The sequence below is a fragment of the Ammospiza nelsoni genome, chromosome 18, assembly GCF_027579445.1.
Source record: "Ammospiza nelsoni isolate bAmmNel1 chromosome 18, bAmmNel1.pri, whole genome shotgun sequence".
NCBI classification, from domain to species: Eukaryota; Metazoa; Chordata; class Aves; order Passeriformes; family Passerellidae; genus Ammospiza; species Ammospiza nelsoni.
The window spans coordinates 11,854,518-11,881,275 of NC_080650.1; the positions used below are offsets into that span (position 1 = coordinate 11,854,518).

Below are 26,758 nucleotides of genomic sequence, written 5' to 3' on the forward strand. Positions count from 1 at the left end.
TAACTGCACAGCAAATGCTGTTTATTCTGGCTGGCAGCAGTGTTTAGAATGATTTGGCATTTTTTGTATTTTCTCTTGAACACTGACATTGCAGTTACCAGCATATCTCTTGGCTATTGTTTCAAAATGGCAGTGTTTCCTTTTCATGATGTGTTTTTTCTCAAATTGTAGTGGGCAGTAGGGAGGATATGTCATAAGAATTCACCTCTTGAAAATCATTACTGAGGACCTCAAATAGCAGCAAATCCCACCAGCTCACAGTGAGAAATGTCTCTTACATTTTGAGGGATTTCTGGTGATTCTGAGCCATGGTGCTATTTCACCTTATTAGCACTTTTAGAAGAATTTAATTCTAGGAGATTCCTTCTTGGATTTTTGTGAAATCAATGAAATGGACCATTTCTGTTGGAAATGTCACCTATATTCTTGAGAAAGCTGCTACACTGGAAGTTGTGCAGGATTTCATGTTTATAGAATTATTTCTGAGTTAAGGAGGTCTTGTTTGACTGTTCACAGGGTCTTAGGATGAGGGAAGTGATGAGGATCTGACTCCATGTTTCAGAAGGCTTGATTTATTATTTTATGATATATATTATATTGAAACTATACTAAAAGAACAGAATTTTTTTTTTTTTCAGAAAGCTAGCTAAGAATAGAAAAAAAAAAAGAATGATAACAAAAGCTTGTGGCTCAGCTCTCTGTCCCAGCCAGCTGACTGTGATTGGCCATTAATTAGAAACAACCACATGAGACCAATCCCAGATGCACCTGTTGCATTCCACAGCAGCAGATAACCATTGTTTACATTTTGTTCTTGAGGCTTCTCAGCTTCTCAAGAGGAAAAATCTTAAAGACTTTTCATAAAAGATGTCTGTGACAATCTGGTAATTATGTTTTTTAACAGAGCTGTAGGAAATGCTTGCTGTGAGATGGACAAACACACAAACCCCACCTCCATGAGGTGTGTCAAACAAACAGTTTTGTGTAAAAGCTGAAAATCAGGCTTGGTTCTAAGCCAGCTTGAGGCACATTGGACTCGTTGTGGATGGCTGAAGCCATCTGCAGTTTAATTTCACACCTAGAGAAACTCAGTGGTTTCTTTTAGATTTGATTTGGGTTTATTGTAATCCAAAACTCAAAATTAAATTCTGAGTAACAAAATCACAGGGACTGGAACTAAAGAAGATGTTCGGGCACAAAACACATTCTAAGTGAAATCTAAGAGTTTAGCACAGCACATATTTTTTGTTACAATGACTTGTTGAATATTGACTCAACAATCAACATTGATTGTTGATTGCCCTGACATTTTCAAGAACATTTGAGAGTGACTCATTTGAGAAGATTCCACTTGTGTCAGTGAAAAAATATTGGTATCTTTTCCCATAATAGAAAACAATAATTTGCCTTTGTTTTGCAGTCTGCAAGCATCAAGGTCTTTTATGACCTAATACATTTTCTTTCTGCTGACCAGTTGGTGTAGGTGGCACTTCCTCAAGAGAAGTATTTCCTGTAAAGGAATGAGGTCTCCTAAAATCTAACATGCCAAATTCATCAATGTTTTCATAACAAAGCTTTCCTTTGTCTCTGGAATGAAGAGGAAGATGAAAATGTTGAGCTGATGAGGATCTCAGCAAAGATAAGGAAGAAGAAAGAGATGAGGTTTTCCTGGAAATAAAACAGAGAAAGAAAATTTTATTTTATTTATTTGCTCCTCCTGTTACAGCATTTTTAACGTGATGATAAAATGATGACAATGAAGGCAAAGTTTAACTTCATGAAATCCAGTTTGTTTGGTTACTGTGACATGATACACTCCAGTCTTGAGGTGTGAAACAGCAATAAAAATAACATAGTTAAAATTTTCTTCTTTCTTTAAGGCAAGATAGGTAGGGTGAGTAGTCAAAATAATTTGAGATGTCTCTTGCAGATGTATGAGAGAAAGGCATTGGTACAGGATTACAATAACCCACAAACATTAATATTGGCAGGTTAATCATCAATTCTCTGGTTTATCAGTGACTGCAGGAGATGCAGCAATAGTGAGCACTGGGGAGAGCAGGGCTCCTGAGGGCTGGCACTTTGGCTTGCTGAGCTTTGGGAGGATGAGGATGAGGAGAGGGAAAGGCCATGAAGAGAGGAGGAGCCCAGCAAAGCAACCTGGCTTCTGCAGGAGACACTGGAGCTGTGGCAGAGGCAGCCACTTCACAAGAAGGGCCAGAGGGATCCAAGGCAGTTTTCAAAGCAGCCTTGGTGCTGGGTGACAGGGATGGACAGTCCCTCTGCAGGGCTCCAGCTGAGAGCAGCTCCTGCAAAAGGAGCAGCAAAGAGTGAGATCAGAGAGGAGGAACTGAGACATGAAAGTGGAAGTTACTGCAGAGGAGCACACCACTGCTCTGGGACAGTGCCAATGGTGAGCACTGATCCCAAGGGGGATTTTCCATCTGTCTATTGAGTTAGCAGCTCTGTGGCTTTAATGTGTGCTCAGCACAGCTCAGAGGCACTGCCACCTGCAGCTGCATTTCACTGTGGGCAGGAAAGAACAGCATGGAAGAAGATAATTGTTACATTTGTGATCCATTTGGCCTCATGCTGTCCTTATCTCTCACAGGAGACACAGGAATTAGAGATTCCCCTGGATAACACCTGGGCAGGTGGGAAAGAGCAGCATGGAAGAGAAATGATTTGTAATCTGTCAGACAGTTTTTCATAAAAATCCTTTCTTTTAGGATTTGTCCTTTCTGGGAAGCTGAGGCCCCAGAAGAAAAATGTAAACAATGATTATCTGCTGTTGTGGAATGCAACAGGTGCATCTGTGATTGGTCTTCTGTGGGTGTTTGGATTTGCTGACCACTCACAGGAGAGATTGTCCCGCTTTCTGCCTGGACACAGAACCTTGTTTTTAGGTTCCTATTCTATTCTTAACTTAGCAGCTTCTGCAACTTGTCTCTCTATTCCCTTTAGTATAGTCATAATGTATCTCATATCATAAATCAATAAATCCAGCCTTCTGATCATGAAGCAAGATTCTCGTCCATCTCTCTCACCCTGAGGAACCCTCACAAGTCACTGCAATAGTAATCCATTTGGCCTCATGCTGTCCTCATCTCTCACAGCAGGCACAGGAATTAGAGATTGCCCTGGATAACACTGCTAGGGGAGCTGCAAGCTGCACTGTCAGAGAGGACATTGGGAACAGGGCAGGGCAGCAACATCTGCTGAGTGGAGGCACTGCTGTGTGTGTTACCTCAGCAGCCTGCTCAGGAACAGCTATAGAGAAACTCTTACCCTTTTTTCTGCAAAAAGGAGTGGGGGGGAAACAGCTGGGAATGAAAAGTCAATGGAAAAAATTTGCAATTTGGTTTGAGAAGCATCCTTTATGATCCCACCACAAATGGCTTCTGAAGATGCTGTACCTGCTTTTCTTATCATGGAGGAGGATTTATTCATAGAGGTTTGAAAGGGATTTGTGAGGGATCCACCAGTTCCCAACACAAGGAACATTACAAACAACCACTGGTACTGAACATGCAAGGAGCAGTTCAAGCTCATCACAGAAGCAGCTGTGATATCATAGCCCCTGCATTTCTAGGATATTGGCTTGTTTGATGATGCTTAAACCATCTCAGCAGAGCATGCAGAGCATAAATGCAAGAAAAGATCAGCCAGATAAAGGTTCTGGATTTTCAGTTTTGCTGCTCTTCTTCACATTAACTAACTAAACTACTCATAAAACAATTATTTTCAAATGTACAATTTCATACCATTATCAGGCTACCAACTGGGAGAGTAGCCTGATAGTATCACACTTGGACATGGAAGCAAGCAGGTAAAAATGGTACAGAAATACCTTACCATCTAAGTACAGGAATTTAATTTCTATTTTTTTAAATTAGTTTTTCTAACCAGCTGGAACTGCCTCCAAAGTTTCCATGATGATTTAGTCCAGAACATTAAGTCTGTGTCTTTTCATTTTTTAATTTTAAATGTTAACTCTCGTTTTAAAGGATTATCCCCTGCCTATCCTATTATTTTGGGAAAAGTTTGCTGCATATGTAATGCATTATGTTTAGAAATGGCAATTGCAACAGGAAACCTCTCAGTTCTTCTGCAAGTGAATGCTGACAGCTGGTGCTGCAGTACTCACCATTCTGGAGGATTTTGTCCATACATCAGAAGTGTGGCTGATCCCAGGCACACAGAGCTCTGCCAGGCTCTGTTCTCTCCCCTGCTTCTTCTGCACCTTCAGCTTAAGTGACCATCCTGCTCTGAGGCTGAGGTTAATGTTTACTTCGTATGATTTCTGTTGATTTATGGTTTTTGTAGCAATTGGGCAACACTTAAAATGGGTGGATTAAATATTTCAGTCCCTCAACAGGAGAGGGCTCTCTGAATGGAAACATTCACCATCATGAGTGCTCTGTTTTAATACAGGGAGTGAATCTAAAATCTAAATCAGGTTTCAATTGCTGGAACACACATTGGCACTTTAATATCAGAATTTCTTCTGTGGTTATTCCTTGAGAAGCAGTGAGTATATTATTTGAAGTTTTTAAATAGAAAACTCCCTAAAACTCAATACTAATTCAGACCTCAGCACAATGATAATAAATAAGAGTGCGTAAACTACAGAAATAAAGGACTTATGGTCCTGCTATGCGGGATCTCAGCACCTCAGGATGGAGGTGCAGAGTGGCCAAGACCACCCTTGGGGGGCTCGGGAGTCCTGGAATGTTGCCAGAAGTGTCTGGTGGCTGGACTTTGATCCGACACAGGAGACGACGCCTGTATGAGGATAGGAGGATTTCACTGGGGTAAATGGTGAAGGGATAAGTTAATTAGAGTGTAAAACACAGGGTTTAGGATTTCTGTACAGGGGGGTCTAAAGAAGTAAGATGGAAGAATTGGGGCGTGTCCTGTCCTTCTTCTTCTTCTTCTTGGCCTCCATCTTCTGTGGTGATGGTGGCACTTTGGGATTGGTTATTACTAGAAGTGCACCGGTTAATAAGGGTAGAAGGTATTGGGGAAAAATGATAAATATTGTACACGTAACTTCGGGTATAAAGATAAGTGACCGCCCCGGGGGCTCTCAGAGTGTGCCCATGGCTGGCTTGCTGTGCAGACCTCTGTCGGGCTGAAAGAAAATCTTTTAGATAAACAATTAATAAACACCGAGACCGAGACAAGATCAGAAGTCTCTCCTCGTCCTTTGAAGCGTCGGCTCTTCAAGGCCATCCCTGGGCCTTTCCAGGCCACCTAAACAGCCGAGAAAGCGTCACTGCTAAAGAGGTGGCATGAAATACCTTGGCAGAAAATGGAAAAATAATTTTTTAAAGAGTGATTGGACACTGCAGTGGCCAGCAGGACCGGCAGCCCTTGAGCAGCACAGTGCCGGGAGCACAGCACTGAAGTGCAGGATTGTGCAGCAGCTAATGCAGACTGTCCTAGAGCAGCACACAGACAGCAGATACTGGATAGCACAACTTCTCCCTTTTTTGAGCAGTTACTTTTTATAAAATGGGCTGAATTTTCAAGCTATCTACTCTCTCAAAACCTTACTCTCTGTCTCTCTCCAGGGCTCTTTTTGCCAGCTCTCAGCACTGTGTGTGTATTTGTTAACCCTTGTGCCATCCTTGAGGCACCAGAATATCTTACAAAACTTCCTCCTGATTGTGCTACAGCTGATCTGCATGGACAGTGCAGCCAGGCTGCTCCAGAGGATAAAAGTGAGAAAATTCTGTACCAAATCAGGGCTGATCCCTGGCAGTCATAGAGACAATCAGGACATGCAGTTACTTGATGGCAGTTCAAGGAAATAGGTGTTATTCTACCTGGTATTTATATTCTATCTGGTATTTGTATTCTGCCTGGCATTTGGATTTTACCTGGTATTTGCATTCTACCTGGTATTTGTTCATGTGCAGCATTCACAATCAACACCAAGTCCTTTACAGTGTGATAGCATAAAGAAACGACATGAAAATTGTTTGCAAGAGCTATGGCCATGTTTAATCCTATCTTCACCCTGCTCTTACACCTGAGCAGAACTTTCTTATAAAATAAGAAACATAGACACAAATCTTGCTACTTTAAAGTGACAGCAATGGAGAAAAACTTGAAATACAATTGTGTTATGCCAGAACAGTGGGAATTACTTTTGGTGGTTTATCAGAGCCTGGTGCAAAATGTCTTTTCTTCAGCAGCATACATCTCCACAGGCTGATGATGTTTCCTCTTAAACCTGCAGCTTTTGAATTTCTCTGTGATTTCAGAGGTTGACTTCCCTTTTGTTTCTGGGAGGAACAGGTAGATAAGAACCACTGAAATGACCAGGACAGCAACAAAGATGAGGAAGCAAAAAGGACCAAGAAGCATCTGGAGATAAAAAATAGAACAAGATGAGTGATTTCCTTGGCAACACTTGCAACTATACATTCTTGAAACTTGTTGATTTGTTCCTGTGAAATAAGGAATGGGCTCATTTTACAGAAACAATATTTATTTATCTTTTCAATCTGTTTCTGGGGCAGCAAGTGGTTTCTGAAGTGTTTATATAAATGGCCTCCATATGCCATAGCAATAAGGCATTCACAGTTTTGATCATCTACAAGTCATTTCATCCCACTCCCTGTCCAGATCAGCCTAGGAATCCAGATTAAACTGATAGAGTCAAAGAGAAGATTTGAATCCAGTTACATACTACAGCAAAGGGGAAAACCATCCCAGTGAAGGTGAGGCCCAGCCAAATGATGATTCCACCAATTACAAAAGCAGAGGCCCTTGTTGACAGGGTGAAGATTTCATTCATGACAGCCACAACAGCTCCAGCTGAGGGGAAAAAACAACATAAAAATTATAGAAATATTGCTGCAATTTACCATTTCCCATAGAAGATACCTCAGCTCTGCTACTGTGGGAATTCTGTCGTGTTTTCTAGACATTCATGGCTGTCAGGCACAGCCCTTACAACACATTTGAATTTGGAAGATTTAGCAACCACTGGTAGTGTTTAGTCAGAGAACTTCCAGAGTAAATCCTGGTCTTAGGTGAGTGAGGTTCTACCAGAGAGCTGCAATTTGGGTCTGGTGTTACTGATGGAGGTGACTAAGGGTGATATTAAGAGAGGACAAGAAAGGACAGAGAAGTGCTGAAAGGCAGATTGTGCATGCTGTCTTGCCTTTCACAGAGTAGAATTTTATAAGTTGAGAAAACTCTGGAATTTTAGAAAAGCCTACCTCTGCCCTTTGGCAGAGATCAGCCATCTGAACCTGTGTGCACTGAACAGTATTCACACTGTAAAACAAATCTTCATAAATTGATTAACAAGAATTTATTTGGTTTGAACCTGTAATCCAGTAATAGAAAACAGGGTCCTGATTCATCTGGGTGTGAATTATTTGTTTAAAAAATTGTTTCTTGGGTATTTAATTCATCAAAAATTGAGATTCCCTCAATCTCAGTCTCCACTAAGCTGTTGATTTTCAAAGATATACTCACACATTCTAGTTCTACTTCTATATATTCATGGTCTGTGCTTATCTCTGTGATCCAAGGCTTTTATTGTGGTGCTCACCTGGTCCCAGTCCATAAGCAATGATGAACAGAAAGATGAGAATGACACTGCAGTACCTCAGCCAGAGGAACTGATCCTAGACAAAGGCAAAGAGAAGGGAGAGGACAAAAATCAATTTTATAGCTGTGACACAGCTGATCCAAGCACAGGAGCAGCAATATTTTGAGAAAACCCATGATGCTGAGCTGTGTGATAGGTGCTCTCTAGACCTGCTTATCTCTCCTTACTGAACCAGCAGCAGCTGGCGGTGCCACATCCACAGAGGTGAGTTTGTATTTAGGAGACATTCTGACCTGCTGGTTTGGACATGAAGCAAAGGCTGCTGTCCTGCACAGAGGATTCTGCTGCAGGCCCACTCCTGCAGGACATTTGCTTACACTCAGCAGAAGGCTGGTTTCAAGCAGCACCAGGATCAGAGCCATCAGCAAATAACCCCCACACAGGAGCAGGCGGCGCCCAAAGCGATCGATGATGGAGCTCTGAGGAACAGAAACAAAGATTGCCATCACTGCAACGTGGCAAAACCCAGCTGTGAGCCATCCAACAAATCAAGCCAATCCAACCAATCAAGCATTCCCTTTGAGCTCTTTTTACTTCAGAGAACACTAATCTTATTGGTACCAACTTTATTTTATTGAATTCCTTCTACACTCTCTGATACCATGAATTACCATCACTGCCCAGCATTGCAGCTACTTCTTAAACACTGTAATCAATGGAAGCATGGTACAATTCCATTTGAATGTATACTAAACACAAATATGGGGAAATTAGTACACATATTTATGTTTGAATGACACTTCAGAAGGGATTCTTATAAAAAATTAAGATGAATGAAGATGGGATGAAACACATGAAAGCTGGGACAAAATTTGCAGTGGATGATAACAACCACTGTACAGATTTATGCAGCACCACAGAAAAATTCTTTGGTTCCTACAGAGATTCATTTGCTTCAAGGAAGAATACTTTAATTCTTAAAACCCCAGGAAGTTCTGACTTACACAGAATATGATAGAGATGAGTTCAGAGATTGAAACTCCTAGAGATACATATGGGATTATGCTTTCATGCAGGTTGGCTGTTTCAAAAATTTCTGAGGTGTAAAAGGTGATCTGGGAAATAAGAAAAATAAAGCACAGTTAACAGATGTGATATGTGCTTATCCAGGATCTAGATAAGGTTTGTCCACACTGCAAAACCAGCAATATATTATTGGGCCTTAGTAGAGGTGACATAACTGCTCCAGATGTGAGAAATCAAAAGGTTAATGGCAATCAAGGAAACAGAAGGAGCCTATTGCCTGTAAGACATGGGAAAAGGTGTTGTTTTGGAAAAAAGGAAAAGGAAAGGGACAAGACAAGAGAAAGAAAAGCAAATCTCAGTCTTAGCACACCAGACATTGTCAAGCAAACTGTTGATTCTGATCTTTTCCAGTTGCTAAACAGAATCTGCTCATCTGCAGCATCCTTGAAGGAATGGGCACCATTTCCCTGCCAGCAGAGTGCAGAGGGAATTCCATTGCTGGCAGCTGGAATGAACCACCTCCAGCACAGGCTGAACCAGGGCTCATGGACAGGCCCCAGACAAATGAAAACACGGGGAATGACTGCCAGCTTGGGCTGCACTGGGCTCAGCCAGCTTTACATGCAAACTGCTGAAAGGATGTTCATGGATAAATGTCCTTTCTCAAATGAATGAAACTGGATGGCAGAAGTCAAAGAAAGGTGCTGGGTTCCTGCAGCTTAGGATACTTGGAACCCTTTCCTCCTCAGATTCCTTGGTTGTAGCAGCAGGGGAATGAAGACTCAGTGCCCTTGCAGGAACTTAGGCTGAGCTGGAGCTCTTGCACTCCCACCTGAGGAGCTCCATGAAAGGTATGAGCAAGCCTGGGGTGATACCACAGGTGTCAGGCAGTGTGTTCTGTGTGAGGAGGAGTAATGCACACCCAGGGGAAAGGGACAAGTTGGCTTTGGGGTAATTTGGAGAATTAAAAGTAGATGCAAGCATGGAAATGGGGCATACTCAACTGCACTGAGGCCACAGAGCTGCAGGCTCAGCAGAAGGAGGAGCATGGTGCACAGCTGTGGGTGCACAGATCCTTCTCTCAGCACCTCCAGGACATTCATGATTTTGGTGCCCTTTGTTATGGCCTTTTCCTTCATCAAGTCATCAAATTCTGTTTGATAATTCCCTTCTCCCCAGAGTTGCTTCATGGCTACAGAAGAGACAGAATGAAGTAGACACCTCTATCATTTGATCCATTCATAATTCTGTGGTTTTCAGCTTTTAATGACACTAAACATTTGCACTTGAGTTCATGCTTTGATTGATCAGTTACTGTGCAAAGGACTGGAAGGAACATCACTTACTGGAACATGGTGAAACTTCCCTGGAAAATGCTGTAGCAGTTAGGGGCAGATCTTAAATGTCTCTGATGACTCTGCTTGCTCTGGAGGACTTTAATCATGCAATTATCAAGAAATCTGTGGCTGGCTAATAGAAAAGCCAATTCCTGCTGTTAGCTTCACTTTCCCAGGAGTAATGTTTAACAAACTAAGGATCTAAAGTTTTATTTTACCTTTTAAGCAACCAGCTTTGTCTTCTTTTTGCAGCAAGAGATAGGGTGGGGACTCAGGGAAGAATGGCAAAAAGATCAGCTGAATCAATGCCACCAGCCCAGAGAAGGACAAGAGCAGGTTCCACATGTCTTCAGTCCCTAAAAGTTCTCTATGAAAGCATGTTAGAATCTATTTATAGTCCAGTGAAATTACACTTTATAAGTAAAAAGGTATTTTCTAAATTCTAGGATAGCTAAACAAAATACATACAGTCATTGAAAAGTTCAATTGCAATAGATGATGTTTAGGTTAGTGACAGGAAAATAGACTAATACTTTCTTTCTTCTGCAAGATTGACATTTTTCTTAGACTTTTAATTTCTGAAGGTCAAAATATTCCTACAACAGCTCCCTAAATTAACACTGCAACTCTGCATGAAGTTATTAAGAAATTAGCAAAACTTTCAGATCTCACAAGTTTAATAAGAGTATTTACATACAATCTTTTCTTATCAACTGCACCTCCAGAGACTGAGTCATTCTTTCCCAAGAGAAAGGCCTTTCTATCCCCAGGGAATGAACATGGAAACCTCAGGGACTTGTATGGGGTAGATGCCTCCTCTTTGACTGTCGTAGTTAAGCAAAATAAAACCCCACCCTTGGTGTAGGTGTGATTCCAGGACTGGGAAAACACCACTTCCCTGCTATATAGAAGAAAAATAAATATAAAACAGACAGAGAAGGAGCAGCACAGGCACCTTAATCCAAGAATTCGTGCTACAGTTTTTCCTAGTGCGAGAAACACCGTGGAGGTCACGTTTATAAATCCACGCAGCCTCTTAGGGGAGATCTCTCCAGCATACTGAACATGGGCATTCAGGTGTATTCCTAAAGGGAGAAGACAGGAGAGTGCTAAAGCTGTGGAAAGAAAGAGACAGGATCCCTTTTCAGTTTCCCTTCAGCTCTGTCCTCTCTCTTTTGAGCCCCCTCCCATATATCTGAAAATGCACCTTTTACTTCAATCAGGATGTTTAGCTAATCCATCAGCTCTCTCCAAGAGCTTTTGAAGGCAAAGGACAGCTCAGCTTCCCTTGCCCCAGTCTGTTCCAGTCCCTCTGGGTTCCAGCACATTCCTGGGAACTCCCAGCAGGAAGATTTCTGTACCCACCCCAAAGAAGTCCCATGAACATTAAAGTGGGGAGTCCTGTCATGGACATATTTTATGAAAAATCCTTTTGACAGGATTTGTTCTCCTGAGAAGCTGAGAGGCCTCAGAAACGAAATGTAAACAATGATTATCTGCTGCTGTGGAATGCAACAGGCGCATCTGGGATTGGTCCATGTGAGTTGCTTCTACTTCATGAGCAATCAGAGGTCCAGCTGTTTGAGGCTGTGAGCAGTCACAAGATTTTATCATTTCATTCCTTTCCTTCCTTTGCTAGCTTTTTGCTGAAATCTTTTCTCTATCTTTAGTGTAGTTTTAATATATCATTTCCTTTTAATATAATATATATAATAAAGTAATAAATCAGCCTTCTGAAACATGGAGTCAAGATTCCCATCTCTTCCCTCATGCTGGAACCCCTGCAAACACCACCCCAGAGTCCCACCAGCAGCGATGCCCTCGAGGAAACGCCCAGCCAGGATCATCTCAAAGGCCTTGGCTCTCCTGCTGGAGGCAGTGAGCAGCGCTGCTGTTATCAGCACCACGTCGTTGAAGAGCAGACTTTTCTTCCTGCAACAGTGAGCAAAACCTGGCTGTGACCCATGATTTACTTTTCTTCCTTGACTTATGTTTGATTATTCTCTGGATTTACAGACTGAAGCCATGGCCATGTTTAAAGCCATTGCTTATAGGACAACCAAATCTGGTTATTAAAAGGCATGATGGCTTTGCAGAAGGGTGGAAAGGGAGAAGCTAGATTGTTCTTACTCATTGTGTGAGCAAACCATGAGGCTGAAGGAAACTCCTGCAGGATAAAATGCCAGCAAAACTATGGGAATTGTATGTCAACAAAAGCTGTGACAAGGGAATCAGAAATTCTTGTCTCTCCAATGCACCCTGGTTTCGTTTTATGTGCTGGGTAAATTCTGAGGCAGCAGGGGGCAGTGAAATTCTGGTATCCCTTCTTTTACTGACTAATACTTAACAGCTTCCTCTGTCACAGCCCTGAGAAATGTACTTACTTCCCAAAAGTTGCAGTCAGGTAGCCACTGCACAGGCAGCCTATCATGCCCCCCATGCAGTACACAGACACGATGAGGGACCACAGCAGCATCAGGCTCTCCTGGGGCAGCACAGAACCATAGCGCTCCAGCCACGTTTCATTGATAAACTTCTGAATGTACTGGCACAAAAAAGAGATTTGCATTCCACCAAGGCACTAATCATAATGTTCTTCATTATGTTTGCAATTAAAAAAAAATTAGATTAATGGTTGTGACTAAAAGCATGTCTATAGGACATTTGTTTGCAAATAAGGATTGATATTTCCTCTCATACAGCTTAATAGTGTAAAAGAATTTTTCAAAGATTAGTTATACTCTTTAGTATGTTGAATCCTACCTCTCCTACGCCAAAAAATTAGGACCTTTTATTCATTATAATAAAGTGCAAATGTTCTTGTGGCCAGTAATGGGTATAAAGAGAAAAGGGCTGAGCTGAAAGCTGACTCCATCAGCTGTTTTTGGGGTTTTTTCCCTCCATGGCATAAACTTTAAGGAGGTATCTCAATAAGTTGTTTCCACAACATTCTGTGGGAAGTTGTCTTGGAGCACAGCTCCTTGCAGTCATGCACGCTCTGACAGTGACACTATGGCATTGCAAACAGCTGGCAACAAACTGACATAACAACACCTAAGAGCTTTTGTAAAGCATCTGCAAAGTGCAAGGCCCAGGACCATGAGGAGCAGTAGGAGATGGGATTTTCTTTTCTCAAGCTTTGCCTACCGGAGAAGTGTAATTGATGACAGACATTTGGAAGCCAGACAGGTGAGTTCCACCAATCCCCAGCACCACAAGCATCAGCAACAGCCTCCGGTATTGAACCTGCAGAGGGAAAGGAACACATCCTGAGTTCCTGATACCAGCACACCTTTCACACCATGAGATGATTTACACCTTGCATCTTCACACTTCCCTGACTAAGAAACCTTTAACATGTAAAAACCCAACCTGAGTTTCACAATAATCAAGCAAAATCCATTTGTTAAATATTAAAATACTCATCTGCACATTCTGCTGTGTTCTTCTCCTGACTATTAGCAATCTGAAAAGATACATTCTCTAATTCTGTTAGTTCTGCTAAGCACAGAAAACAAAATTCATAAAAGCCTTGTTGAGATCATTTGTGTTTACCTTTGTACTAGAGAGAAGCTACAGCTTTCTTGAATTCCTTTTTGCTTTCATCTTTGCCTCCTCAGGGACAGTGTTCACCATTTTCCAGAGATGACTCAAGTCTGTCCTCTCAAAACTTTTTTTTTTCTATATTTCACTTTTATCAACCCTGTATGAAATGACATTTTTAGATACCCAATCTGAATGACTCCAATTGGAAATGCTGTGTTTCCATGATGTACACTGACTTTTAGAGCATTTCTCACAAGCACAAATGTTTTCAGGCATTTAGTCAGGTCACATTTTAAACTCACGAGTATCCTCAATTGTCCTTGAGAGCACAGAGCAGTAGAGTGGTGGGGTTTTTTCTGGTGTGTGTTTTTCACTGATACTGTGTTCTCTATGTCCCTCCAAATTCCATCTTTCCTGGTTTCCCAGCTCCTCTTTTAAACCTCTCACTGTTTTACATTTCTAATGTATTTTCTTCAGATGCCATTTAGTTGGTTATTGCTCAACTTGTCCCAAGCTCTGTTGCTCATTTTTATTACAAGAAGGATTCCCTTTGCTGCAATCTTAGACCATGCTGCTGTTAGTGAGCAGGGCTAGAACACAAGAATTTGGATACTCACCAGCTCTGAGAGGAAACCAGCCATTTCCCCTTGAAACCCTGCCTGCTCTGGGAGCCCTTGTCAAGTCTGCCAGATGAGAGAGATGGGCTCCACACTGAGATTGTAAGAGCTGGGGATCACAGCACAGAAGTTAAATTCTAACTGTGTGGCTTTTAGCAAATTGTGTCCTCCCCTGACACTGGCCAGAGCCTCTTCTTGCTGGTTTAATTATTCTAAGACCCAGATATGACAAGGTGATTACAACATTGGTAAATGTTTTTCCTGCTGGGATGGGGAGCACTGGCCCTTACTCACACTGCTACAACCCCCGAGTGCTCCTGCTGTGTGAGGAGTCAGTGCCACCAGCTTCCCTTCCCTCTTCTCCTCTCTGAAAAGCAGCTTGGGCAGGGCAGGTTTTCCTCCCCTCCAGCCTACAACTGGCCCTTAGAATTGCAGCTCAGCCATAATGCCTCTTCTTGCCTGCTAGAAGAGTTACAATTGCTTGAATAATTTCCCAGATGCAGGAAATGAAGTATTGGAATATTGGCATTTTGTGTCCTTGCTCACACTCGGTTCTTTACAGAGGCTCAGAGTTTTTCCAGAACCACTCAGAAGCCTCTCTGTAACAGTGGAATTGACCCATTTTGTGCCAGAGCATGATGCCACATCTCAGTGGGCACGGAGCTGATGAGCCTGGAGGAACCAGAGGGGAAAGCAAGATTTTTCTTTGAGCTGAGGATGGAAAGGAGGACACATGGCAGCTCTGGACCTTCCTGGAGAGGTCTCTAAACACTGTCTGTGACCAGTTTTTAACATCTGGTTGATCAAACAATCCCTTCAGAGCCCTGTTCCTCCCGTTGTCTGTGTCCCTCTAGAATGCTCCTACTGCTGTCTCATTTTCATCTGGCCTCTCACAATTGTTCTGTGCTGTGCAATGGAAAAAGCAAGCCTTAAATGCACATAGAGGTAAAAAGCCAGCCTTAAAGGGAAAAAGCAAGCCTTAAATACAGATAGAGGTAAAAAGCAAGACTTAAATACAGATAGAGGTAAAAAAGTAACCCTTAAAGGGAAAAAGTAAGCCTTAAATACAGACAGAGGTAAAAAGCAAGCCTTAAATACAAATGGAGGTAAAAAGCAATCCTTAAATACAGATGGAGGTAAAAAGCAAGCCTTAAATACAGATAGAGGTAAAAAACAAGCCTTAAATGCAGGTAGAGGTTTTGTTTCTTTTCCTAAAGAAGAGGACAAGAGGATCCCTCCACCTAGGATTTGAACACTACATGAAATGTGCTTTTTTTTTCCAGACCCAGTGTAGAGCTCACCCAATACTCTGGACTTGGAGGAATTTTGTTTTCAGAGATGCCCTGTGTTGCACTGGCGTGACCCTGGATCCATCCTGGATCCTGGAACTGCAGACTCACAGGTACTTCTTCAACCTTTGTTCCCAATCCATGATAGTTCATGGCAGTGTTAATGATTTACCACATTTCCCCTCTTGTGGACAGCTTTAGTAGCAGGGGAGAAGTAAGGCAGGTTGAACACAATCATGTTGTAGAAAGACATGCATAAGGAAATGAGTTTTTAATGTCTTGTAAGACAATAAAAATTTCCTCATTGGGAAGCAGTAAGTTTGAGAAAGGACCAAACCAAATAAGGACCTTTAAAATAATCAATTACTTAATATTTTCTTTTTAAAACACTTCCAATGCTTATTTTTTTTTCCCCCTGTATTTTTGACCACAAGAAGGAACGCATGCTGGTTATTAAAGTGGCACTGTGCAATCAATGATCTCAAGCCTTGAAACAAGAAACTTTATCCAGTTTTTTTGGTGGTGTGATGATTGTCCTGGGAGGGATGGCTGTGTTGGGAAACTTCCCTGCTCCTGGCATTAGCTTTTGGCACTGCCACAAATACTGCTGGAGGATGATGTGAAGATAAAACAGCAGGAGAGCCTTAGGGCTGTGAAAGAACCTGCTGCTCAATATTCAGATCCTTTTGAAAAATTTATTGTGCAGCATCTGCATCAGTTGGTATTGAAGATGTCATCCCCAGAACAAGACAGACACAGCATTCCTTGAGCCCAACAACACTGCCCCAGAAATGCGGCCTCCTCTGTCCCTGCCTCTTCTTTCGATGAAAATCAATCCAGGCACAATCAGAAGGATGTGTTTCCCTAGTCACTGCTTTTATTTCCTTATCAGAAAACTGTAAAGTATGAGGTAGACCAAAAAAAGTCATGTCATAGAGCAATGAACACAGATTTTTACCAGGTTTTATTATGAAAATGTGAAGTATTCAGAGACCTGGAAAGAGAACAAACAGTCACACACATGGATTAAATTCCCTCTTCTCTGTCTCCTCAGTACCAGTCACTCTCAGGGCTCAATCCCACTGAAATTCAGTGTTCTCCACTGCACAGTCACTGCCAATGTAGAAGGAGAATCTGCACTCTGGATTTGCCCACTCCTGATTTCCTCTCCTCTGCTCTCTCTGCTCATTGCCTTCTATCAGTGCTGACACAGTCCTGTTTTTCCCAACAGAAGAATCTCCAAGATTGTAAACAAGGGGGAACATTGCATACTGATTCTAGGCTGCTAGGCAAGGCACTCTTCTTTCACAGGATTAAACAGCTAAACATTTCTTTTCCTGTGAACTGAAGCTTCTTCTCTGGAAAGCTCATTGGCACTGACTTGTTAATAGGAGCAGACAATTTCAGTGTCAAAGCTCTGTCTTTGCAAGTTTGCTGTACCTCTGGACCTTCCAGAGTCACTTCTGCCAATTGTGGAGTCCTGGTTTTGCCAGGAAAATAGCAGATCCTGTGTTTTCAGTTTATAACTGCAAGCTTGGAGGGACTGACAAAGATCTTCCTTTCTCTATAAACTGTGTTTAATTTTTTCTGCAGAGGAATTAATTCAGCTCATATCTCAGGAGCTGGAGAGAACCACCAAGTTCATGCTGCACCTTGTACTGAAGGTGATTTTTTAGGGGATTCTCTCTTACTTAATGAGACTTCTGGGCATTACAGTAATAAAAGAGCAAAAATGAAGTGGAGGGCTTGTCCTTAAAGCCTAGTGACAGTCACCACTGAGCAGTTACTCTGCTCTAGGGCTGCCTGCCCCTTCTTTCCACGGTAGTTCAGGCGGTTGAACTCCTCCTTGACCTGCAGCATCGTCTTTCCTTTGGTCTCTGGCAGCACCAGGAGTACAAAAATAGCCATGGACAGACAGTAGGTCAGGAAAATGATGAAACAGAAATTGCCAAGACGTTCCTATAGGAAAACAAAGAGAAAAAATGTGCAAAATGAGAAAATATGAGAAAAAATTATCTTGATTTCTTTCTCTTATGATATAGAGTTTCTGGGTTTGTATTTTCTAAAAGAAGTTGTTCAGAGATTTAACAGATATAAATCCTGCTTCAAATGACATCTGACAGTGTCAGTGCCTCTGTCACTGCATCTGTGCTGCCTATGTCACTCCAACTTGTGCAGAGTTAGCAGCATTTTGTGGATTTGCTACACTTCCAGTAAATACCTGATTAAAATGGAAGAGGCCATCAGAACTGCAATTAATTTGGGCTCTGTTGCATGAAGGGTTGATAAGAGATGCCTCCTCTGGGTTCAAGGGGGGTCTAAATTCCTCTGAACTCAAACAAACACCCTGCTTTGCTTACCACAAGGAAAGGGAACACAAGCCCAAGGATGAAGAGCTGGATCCAGTTTACAACACCATTAAACACATAAGCAGCTGGTCTGTATGACTGAATAAATATTTCTGTGATCAAAGGGCATACGACTCCACCTGAAAAAAAATATTGAAGAAAGAAGGAAGCTTAGAAATTTTGCAAGATGCTTTCTTACCTCATACTTCATTTTGCTGTATAAGTTCATGGCTTTAAGTGGCCTGGAAGTGTCTGAAGTGGTGCTTGGCTCTTCAGTGAAAAGGCATGTAGGAATGTAATAGAAAATGAATTTTTACTCCTACCATAGTAGGGAGGGAAATACCAACACCTGCACTGGGTCAGAAGTAGGGATTCATGCCTGTGGTGGAACAGCTATGCTGGGATCTCTCCTGAAGGCTCCAGTGAGGAAGGAATGAGTGAATAAATGAAACCATTCCAGTAGAAAATACCAACCTGGCCCAATGCCAAAGCTCATGATGAAAATAAAGACAAGTGCAACAGAGCAGTATGGTACCCAGAAAAAGGAGTCCTGTGGTAGGAAATGAAAAGCAAATAAAATCAGAAAATAAAATTTTATTTATCTAGCTCCATTACAAATGCTCATCACTACTAAGTAATGTCAATATTTAACATAGATCTATTTCCTCTACTTTCAGAAATGTCATGAGATAGCCTTGGCAGTGATCTTGGTTGTGTAAAGCTACTGTCTTCAATCCAGCTGTACATGGCTGGGAACAGACCTCTATGAACATGATGGTTAGCCCCAAAAATCATCTACTCACTAAAAAGTGATTTGTGGGGAGGGAAATAGTCCTGAGATCTGTCAGACAATAAAACATGGGCACAGCTCTAGTGCATCAGAGGGGTCTTACCTGCAGTGAGAGTGTGACTGTGAGCAGCCCTAGAGCCAAGGCCATCACAGCATAGTTCTTCCACAGCAGAGTCTTCCTCCCTGCACGCTCGATGAGGAAGCCCTGCAAGCAGGAGGAGATGGGACAGCTCCACCTCTGCCTTCACTGGGGGCCCTGAGCAGCACCAGGAGCTGGGACCCCCAAGTCTGGCCCAGAATGGGCTGTGATTTTGACAGAAAGACTCTCAGCTTTTTCCAGAAGCTCAACAGAAATGTCCATGTTTGCAGGGTGTGAGGGGAAGACTTTATCTGATGGGTTCCATGGTTGATTTGTTACAGAAATTTGACTCCTGAAGCTCCATTTACTGTATTTTTTCACTCCTGAAGCTCCATTTACTCTATTTCTAAAGATCAAAATGAGCAAAGTATTACAACAGAACAAAATTCAGCTGAAAAGCCACTTACACACAGAACTGTGGAGAGGATCTCAGTGGTCCCAATCCCCAGGGAGACATAATGGGTTTGAGCAGGGGGGATTCCAGCCTTTGTAAAGATGCTGTATGCATAAGAGTAAACCTGGAAAGAATAGACATTTGTGAAAGCTGTGCACATGTGGCCATGTTTATGCTAGCATCTGTCTTTTGGGACAGTGTTGCATGGCTTTGCAAGGGTTCCTCAGGGTGAGAGAGATAGACGAGAATCTTGCTTCATGATCAGAAGGCTGGATTTATTAATTTATTATATATAATACACGAAGACTATACTATCAGGAATAGAGAGAAAAGTTCAGAAGCTGCTATCCTAAGAATAGAATAGGAATAGAATCCACAAAGTTCTGTGTCCAGGCAGAAAGCAAGAAAGCTCTCCTGTGAGTGGTCAGTAAATCCAAACACTCACAGAAGACCAATCACAGATGCACCTGTTGCATTTCACAGCAGCAGATAAATATTGTTTACATTCTTCTTCTGGGGCCTCAGCTTCCCAGAAGAGGAAAAATCCCAAAGAAAGGATTTTTATGAAAAAATGTCAGTGACAGGACAGAAAATAACTAACCAGACCTTAACAAAATAGAAAATAATCTTATCCTAACAGAGTAATCCATAGAAATGCCTTCAGAAGACACTTGCTATAACACAGCTCTAGACTTATCCCAGGTCCCAAACTTCCAGGGGGAAAGATTGTAACAAGCAGCACCAAGTGCTCCCTCCTTAGGGCAGTGCTGCCCTCACTCCCAGCCCCTCGCAGAGGCTCCTTTGGCTGAGGAGCCTGGCAGCCCTGCAGGGGCAGAGCAGAGCCCTGCACGAACCACGTTGGCCCCGAGCAGCTGGATGCAGGACACCACGAGGAGCAGGGTGATGAGCTGCCAGCGCACGGCTCTGTCCCGCAGCAGGTCCCGCACGCTCTTGGCCTTCTCGCCACCGATGGCTCTCTGCTCTGACATCATGTCATTGATCTCAGCCATGTGGTCCCCGTCCCCCCAGAGCTGCTTCACAGCTGCAAGGAGAGGAGGAGAGGTGACCAAGCTCACCAGCACACACATGAGTCCAGAAGATGATTTCCTGCTTTGCAGAGTATCTTGTTAGAACCTCATGCTCTTTTCTTGTGTGACCTTCCTAGAGATCAGGGCTCAGATATGACACAGGTCCAGATTTACCCATATATCTTAATATGACCTCACCTGTGGCCACACTTCTCTCCACAGAGAAAAGCAAGGCACAACTTCCCAAAGATTTTCTAGGATTCACATTCTCTGAACCTCAGAGAAAGAAAAAACAATTTTTATCTCATTTACTACTCCTGTGTTTTAGAAGAAGTAGAATGCATTGTAGAAGATTGTTTACCTAAAGAGAATTGGTAATTAGATTCTAGTGTGTTTTAATTCATTAACCAATTAAATCCACGTGTGTGTCAAGACTGTCAACTGAAAGTCACAATATTCTGTGCAGTTAACTACTTGTGCAGCTTCAGTTTAGATGCAATGTAATAAAGTGCAATGTAATATAGCATAATATAGTATAATAAAGTAATCAGTTAACCTTCTAATATCCATAGAGTCCTCCTCTAAAGGTCATTTCTCCCTTTGTTGGTGTTGTTTTAATTTTAATTTCTGATACTGTCCTTTGGCCAATAGCTGCTGACAGTCTTGCAATGTAAGTCACACTTACATTCTTACCAATCCTTCCCTGAACACCTTCCTGCTAAAGGTGCAGTTCTAGTGCACACTCCAGAACACAGACAAGATAAAATTACTCCTATATATAAAAAATAAGTTTACATTAAGGAGTTCTATCTTTTGATAGTTAAATACCTATTGTATTTGCAGGGAATGCCCCAACAAAGGCAGGAATGATGCATCTGACTCCATGTTCTCAGAAGACTAATTTATTACTTTATAATACTATATTATATTAAAGAACACTATACTATACTACAGAATACAGAAAAGACACTTACTGAATACTAAAAAGATAATAATGAAAACTCATGACTTTCCAGAGTCTCAACACAGCTTGGCCCTGATTGGCCAAAGAGTGAAAACAACTCCCAGCAGAATCCAATGGAACAATCACCATTGTTGTTGGTAAACAACCTCCAAACACATTTTACATGAGCAAAACAGAGGAGAAGCAAACGAGATAAGAATTGTTTTCCTTTTCTCTGAGGCTTCTCAGCCTCCCAGGAGAAAAATCCTGGGCAAAGGGATTTTTCAGAGAACGTGGATGTGACACAAACAGAAGAGACTGACTTTCATTTAAGCTGAAGGTGCTTTCAGAGCCAGAACACCAAGACTCTTTTTCCCACCTGGTCCTTTCTCCCTGGCTCACCTGGGGCTTTACAGTATTTTCCCCTTTTTCCCAAAATGAATGCTCTAAGTCCCATTTCCTCACCTTTGATGCATGCCTCCTTGTCCTTTAGGTCAATGAGCAGGTAGCGGGGAGAGTCTGGGAAGAAGGGGAGGGTGAGAAGCTGAACAAGGACAGGGACTGCATTGGCTGCCAGCAGAACGGGCCAGAGAGCCTCCACTCCAAGAACTTCTCTGGAACAAAAGCAGCAGGGTCAGAGGGGCTGAGGCACAATGTGAGCAGAGGCAGAGCCAGGCTCATCCCCAGCCCTGCTGGCCGTGTCCCTGTCAGGATCTCTAGCTGGTCAGAGTGACCCCAAGAAAAGTTCCAAAGTCTCTTTTCCCAACCCAGTGCTTGAAGAAGGAGTCAGGGCTCTTCATTTCTCGGTCTCAAGGTTGTTTATTGTATCTTATCTATAGAAAATTTTCTCCTGCCCTGCCAAGGTCTGTCCAGCAGGACAGTTCCAGGCACTCTGCCTGCCCCCAGGCTGTGTTATGTCTTTATACTAAAAACTACATGTACAATGTTTACAATTACTTCCCAATACCTATCACCTATGTTAGACAGTGAGCTTCTACTCTAAACCAATCTGTGAGTGCCAACATCACAGCAGAAGATGGAGGCCAAGAAGAAGAAGAAGAAGGAGAAAGGCTGGACACACCCAGTTCCCTCCATCTTGCCTCCTGAACCCCCATACCAAAACCTCAAAATCTACTTTTCCACCCCGTGATAACTTCACTATTATTCTACTCAAACTGTTGTGGCTTGCTGATCTTCATCTAAGGTTGGTAATTTGCTCCACGGGTCATAATCAAACCCACAGGTGTTTTGGGCTCTGTGCCAGGGCTTCTGAGCCCCCTGGCAGGGGTCCTGGACAGCAGAGGGATGTTCTGGGTTCCCACATGTCCCGGCAGCTCCCGCTGGGAGTCTCCAGAGGGGCCTCGCCTGCAGCACGGGAGCTGCACAGTGCCTGCTCCTGCTGCTCAGTGCTGGCACAGCAAGGCCACCTGTGTCCACCCGTGTCCTCCTGTGTCCTCCCTGTGTCCTGAGGGCTCGCAGGTGTGAAAAATGCCTATTTTATGATTGGCTTTGTGCAAATATTAAAATGAATATTATATGTGCTATGTTAGAAAGTAATCCTCTATTAATTCTCTAAAGTAGTACGTTAAATATAGTTTTAGGTTATAACAAAATGTTAAAATAGAAACGATGCTATGGAGGATATTTTTTTTCTAAAGAAAGGACTCGCACTGAGATAGCAGCCACAGGACACCTGAATCTTTCAGAGAAAGAGAATTTTTTGCTCCATTATCAGGAGAAATTAACTGCTTCCTGCCTCGCTTGGGCCGATGATGCCATCAGGCTTATGAGGAAGAAGTTGGCACTGCCCACACAGAATCCTGTGTTTGAATGGAATTTATGCATCATGTATGAGGTGTATGAATATGCAACAGGCTGTTGTTTTTAAGGGTTAATCCTTTGTTTACAGGTGTCCTTTGTTGGGCTTATTTTGCCCAGAAAAAGTACCCGGACATCCGTAACTCTTTGTTTCTATTGCCTCATACTGTCCTAATTCAAATTGTCCAAATTACTATTACTCTACTTGTATTACTATTTTTATAACCATTTTATTACTATTAAACTTTTAAAATTTTAAAAACAAGTGACTGGCATTTTTCACACAGGTACCAACAATCCCAACACAAGTGCTGAAGGAAAACCTGCAGGGGCTGATCCCTCTGCTTCTCATCCAAATAGGCTCCATGACCATTATTACAAGATCCATAAGTTACCAGGCTGGTACTGACTGCCCCAATTAGCAGCCCCTGGGCACAGGAATACATTGATATATGCATGTATTTTAATAACAGAAGAAACTGAGTATGTTTCAGACTCTCTTACCTGAGACCCAGAGCAAATCCTACGAATTTTCCAAGAGCAGAGAAGGTGGAAGCTGTTATGGCAATCAGCCCGCGGAGCTTCCTTGGGGCACATTCCCCAGCGTACATGATATGGACATTCTGAGTTAAACCTGCAGGGACAAAGGGCTGTTAGGGCCATGCAAACCCTCACAGCTTTGGTGTTTTGGAGGAGACCACTCAGGACAGTGCCTGTAGGGTTGGCTCTCAGATTCATTTTGATCTGTGCTGAGGTTGTGGCTGCCTGACATGAAGCATGGGCCCCATACCATGGCCTTGAGCCTTTGCAAAATATTTCAATAAGCAAGTGTGGGCCTGTAAGAAATCTGTCCTTCAGCAGGTTGGCCTTCCCTTACATTGTTTCCTACAGCCCCATACACAGACAGGGCTGTGGTTACTCCCTCTAGTCTTAAATGACATTTTTCAGTGGCTGTTCAGATGCCATGTGCCTTATTTTCTGCTTGAAACCACCGAGTTGGCAAATGCTGTGCATTCTCTTTGCTCAGTGAATTAATTCATTTTTATCCTCCTAAATTTTTTTTCTGGTTAGTATTATCTTTATCCAAGTGCTCAGAGATCAAAAGCACTGGCAGAATGTAACCTTCTGAGGCATCGGGGAATTAGAATTGAAAATTGTAATTGAATTGGCTTGAAAACCATTCCCTTGTCTGTAATGTGGAGGGCAGCATCAGCCACAGTGAAAAGCAATAGGAGCCACAGAGGCTAGTTCTCTTTTGAGTGAGCATGCTTCCCTGAAATATTGTATGTTTTGGCTTTTTCAGAAGTTGGCAGTGCCTTTTGTATGGACTGGATGTAAAGATACAAGAAATAGAAATGGAGATGTCATAGATAACTAATTTAATTATGTTTGTGGTTTCTTATTTAGTTAAAACTGCACTCAGCTATCACTCTCTCTGCAGAATGTAGTAAAAAATCTGTGATCTGTTCACTCAGCCCGGTGAGTCCTTGTGACCATGAGTCACTGCTCTTCCCACTCTTTAATACCACAGGTAGGAATGGCAATTTACCTCCACAGACTCCAGAAAACAACCTTCCAGCAATGATCATCTCAAAAGATCCACAGAGCCGGCTGAGTCCCATCAGAGCTGCACCCAGCAGAGCAGGGATGTTGGAGAGCAGCATGGCCTTCTTCCTGGAATTCATCCAAATTCATGTGAGCATCAGCACTGCCCTTGCCTCATTCACAGCCTGAAGGAGGGGCATGAGCTGTACCATGGCTACAGACTCAGTGCTGGCTTCTGAGATCAGCCAAAGTAATGGGAAATGGCAATGGGGAAATGTGATGGTGGTCACAGGGGTCTGAGGAGGAGGGAAGAGATGAGGATCTGACTCCATGGTTCAGAAGGCTTGATTTATTATTTTATGATATATATTACATTAGAACTACACTAAAAGAATAGAAGAAAGGACTTCATCAGAAGGCTGGCTAAGAATAGAAAAAGAAGGAATGATAACAAAAGCTCATGACTCTCAGAGAATCTGAACCAGCTGACTGTGATTGGCCATTAATTAGAAACAACCACACAAGACCAATCACAGATGCCCCTGTTGCATTCCACAGCAGCAGATAACCATTGTTTACATTTTGTTCCTGAGGCTTCTCAGCTTCTCAGGAGGAAAAATCCTAAGGAAAGGATTTTTCATAAAAGATGTCTATGACAGAGAAACTTGTCACAGACTGATCAGTGAGTTGAAGGTTTTGATGCTCCAGTAGAGTCAATATGTACACTGGAGAGCAAGCTTTGTGAGTGGTTGTCTCTGAAATTCTCTTTAAAATGCATGTACTTCTTGTATGACCTCCCTGGACTGGATTTGTTTTGGACTTCATAAGGGAGAGGGTATGATTTTCATTGTGATCACTGGCAGATTTTCCATTCTGTGCCTTCACTATACTGGTCTTATATTGGAAACCCTGGGCTGCTCCCAGTGCCACATTCTAGCAGTGTTTCTCCTGAGACACAGTTTATTTTCCTGCAGTAGTGGCTGTAAGCAGAAGGGCTGGTGTAACTGTGCCTACCTCCCAAACCGAACACACAGGAACCCAGCACAGGAGGAGCCCAGGAGCCCCCCAATGCTGTAGATGGACACAATGAGGGACCACATCAAAGTCACCATCTCTGCACTGGGAGAGGAGCCATATCTCTTCAGCCAGGTCTCATGGATGAAACTTTGGATGTACTTTAAAAGAAAAAATAAAACAAAAAACCAATGGACTCAGTCAACATGTTTTTGCATAGTTGCACTGCTTTTTAAATTCTCTTACCTACTTACATTTCTATAGGTAACCTTGGTTGAAATCTTAGCCCCAATGGGAATTTTGCCATTACCATCTCTGGAGCTGATGTTTTAGCAACATGATCCAATGAATAAACATATCAGCATTAAATATCAATTGTGAGTTCCAGTAAGGGAATGGTAGGCTGGTGTTCTATTTCTGTGCTAAACCCAGATTTTTTCCTCTCCCTGATCTTTTCCTGCCATTCCCACTCATCTGTGTTGATAGTTTGAGCTCAGTGTCCTTGGTACCATCCAGGATGACAAACACCATCCCCAGTTTTCCTTTTCCAGCTGCAGGTAGGAGTGCTGAGCTCAGCTCTAGAGCTACAGTCCTTCCCTGCCCTATTTCATCTTACAGCCACTTGGAAATAGTGTGGGTGGTCAAGCACATGGTACAAGGGACTCCCTGAGGGATGGAGAGAGGAGAATGCCCTGGGAGCAGTTCCACTCAGTAGGAGGAAAATAGCTGATTTTATGGATATTATTCATCCTTCCCTTTCCCAGTTCTGTCACATCAGACAGAAGAGCAAACCTCATGAAATTTAAGAGCAGTAGCAGCTACTCTTAGAACAAAGAAACCACGATTCTTTCTAATTTTGAAAGCACAAGTAACAAGTTAGCCACTGCAAATAGAGGCATGGATGCCTGAGAACAGTGAAACCCTGGTAGCTCACTCTTTGAGCTCTCCATGCTTACCTCAGCAGGAGAATTGATAATGGAGACCTGCAATCCATAGTGGAAGGTTCCAGTCATGCCCAGGACAAAAGCCAGGAGAAAAAGGTTGTAGCTCATTTTCTTGAAGGAAATAAAACCAGCAAACAAACAAGTACAGCTATTCAGACATGCCTCCAAATGTGCTGTATTTTCCTTGGGAGCTCCAGAAATGTGAGCAATGCCACACACCTGCCTCCTCTGAGACCCAGGAGCAATAGGAAAGCACAGCTACTGAGGCACAGGGCAGTGAGAATGCTGAGGAGAGGCAAAGCTCACAGATGCCTCCCAGAATCCAGTTACACACTTCAGTGCTCCAGCCTTCAGCTTTGCCATCTTAATCTGCACTGTCATACTTGTGGGAGCATAGTGCAATGTGC

At 42.6% G+C, this 26,758-nt stretch overlaps 2 protein-coding genes across 2 annotated transcripts in view; both read right to left on the reverse strand.

Annotated features, from left to right (window-relative positions):
• Positions 1 to 14,147, reverse strand: part of LOC132081612 (uncharacterized) — a 28,202-nt gene extending 14,055 nt beyond the window's left edge. Inside the window, exons 1-13 of the mRNA XM_059485445.1 lie at positions 14,100 to 14,147; positions 13,084 to 13,182; positions 12,321 to 12,481; positions 11,744 to 11,868; positions 10,892 to 11,021; positions 10,155 to 10,303; positions 9,604 to 9,791; positions 8,578 to 8,688; positions 7,951 to 8,052; positions 7,574 to 7,649; positions 6,701 to 6,828; positions 6,176 to 6,375; positions 3,248 to 3,296 (exon numbers count right to left, since the gene is read on the reverse strand). Of these exons, the coding sequence (XP_059341428.1) occupies positions 3,248 to 3,296; positions 6,176 to 6,375; positions 6,701 to 6,828; positions 7,574 to 7,649; positions 7,951 to 8,052; positions 8,578 to 8,688; positions 9,604 to 9,791; positions 10,155 to 10,303; positions 10,892 to 11,021; positions 11,744 to 11,868; positions 12,321 to 12,481; positions 13,084 to 13,182; positions 14,100 to 14,123 (1,542 nt within the window). The 5' untranslated portion in view covers positions 14,124 to 14,147. The remainder of the gene's footprint in view (positions 1 to 3,247; positions 3,297 to 6,175; positions 6,376 to 6,700; positions 6,829 to 7,573; positions 7,650 to 7,950; positions 8,053 to 8,577; positions 8,689 to 9,603; positions 9,792 to 10,154; positions 10,304 to 10,891; positions 11,022 to 11,743; positions 11,869 to 12,320; positions 12,482 to 13,083; positions 13,183 to 14,099) is intronic.
• Positions 14,148 to 16,339: 2,192 nt separating this feature from the next.
• On the reverse strand, positions 16,340 to 26,587 carry LOC132081454 (solute carrier family 2, facilitated glucose transporter member 11-like). Its single transcript, XM_059485197.1, has 11 exons — positions 26,364 to 26,587; positions 25,408 to 25,568; positions 24,398 to 24,522; positions 23,353 to 23,482; positions 21,496 to 21,644; positions 19,914 to 20,101; positions 19,073 to 19,183; positions 18,630 to 18,731; positions 18,211 to 18,286; positions 17,749 to 17,876; positions 16,340 to 17,347 (listed from the first exon to the last, which is right to left on the reverse strand). The coding sequence occupies exons 1-11, from the start codon at positions 26,457 to 26,459 to the stop codon at positions 17,141 to 17,143; spliced, it is 1,473 nt and encodes a 490-aa protein (XP_059341180.1). The 5' UTR covers positions 26,460 to 26,587; the 3' UTR covers positions 16,340 to 17,140.
• Between the last annotated feature and the right edge of the window lie 171 nt (positions 26,588 to 26,758).

Bases quoted from the DNA above. Each gene is read 5' to 3' on its own strand.
- LOC132081454 (XM_059485197.1), bottom strand. From the start codon at position 26,459: ATGAGCTACAACCTTTTTCTCCTGGCTTTTGTCCTGGGCATGACTGGA. The intron at 25,569-26,363 runs GTAAGCATGGAG...TTTCTTTTAAAG, and splicing joins TTATCAATTCTCCTGCTGAG to TACATCCAAAGTTTCATCCA. The intron at 24,523-25,407 runs GTAGGCACAGTT...GATGAATTCCAG, and splicing joins CTGTGTGTTCGGTTTGGGAG to GAAGAAGGCCATGCTGCTCT.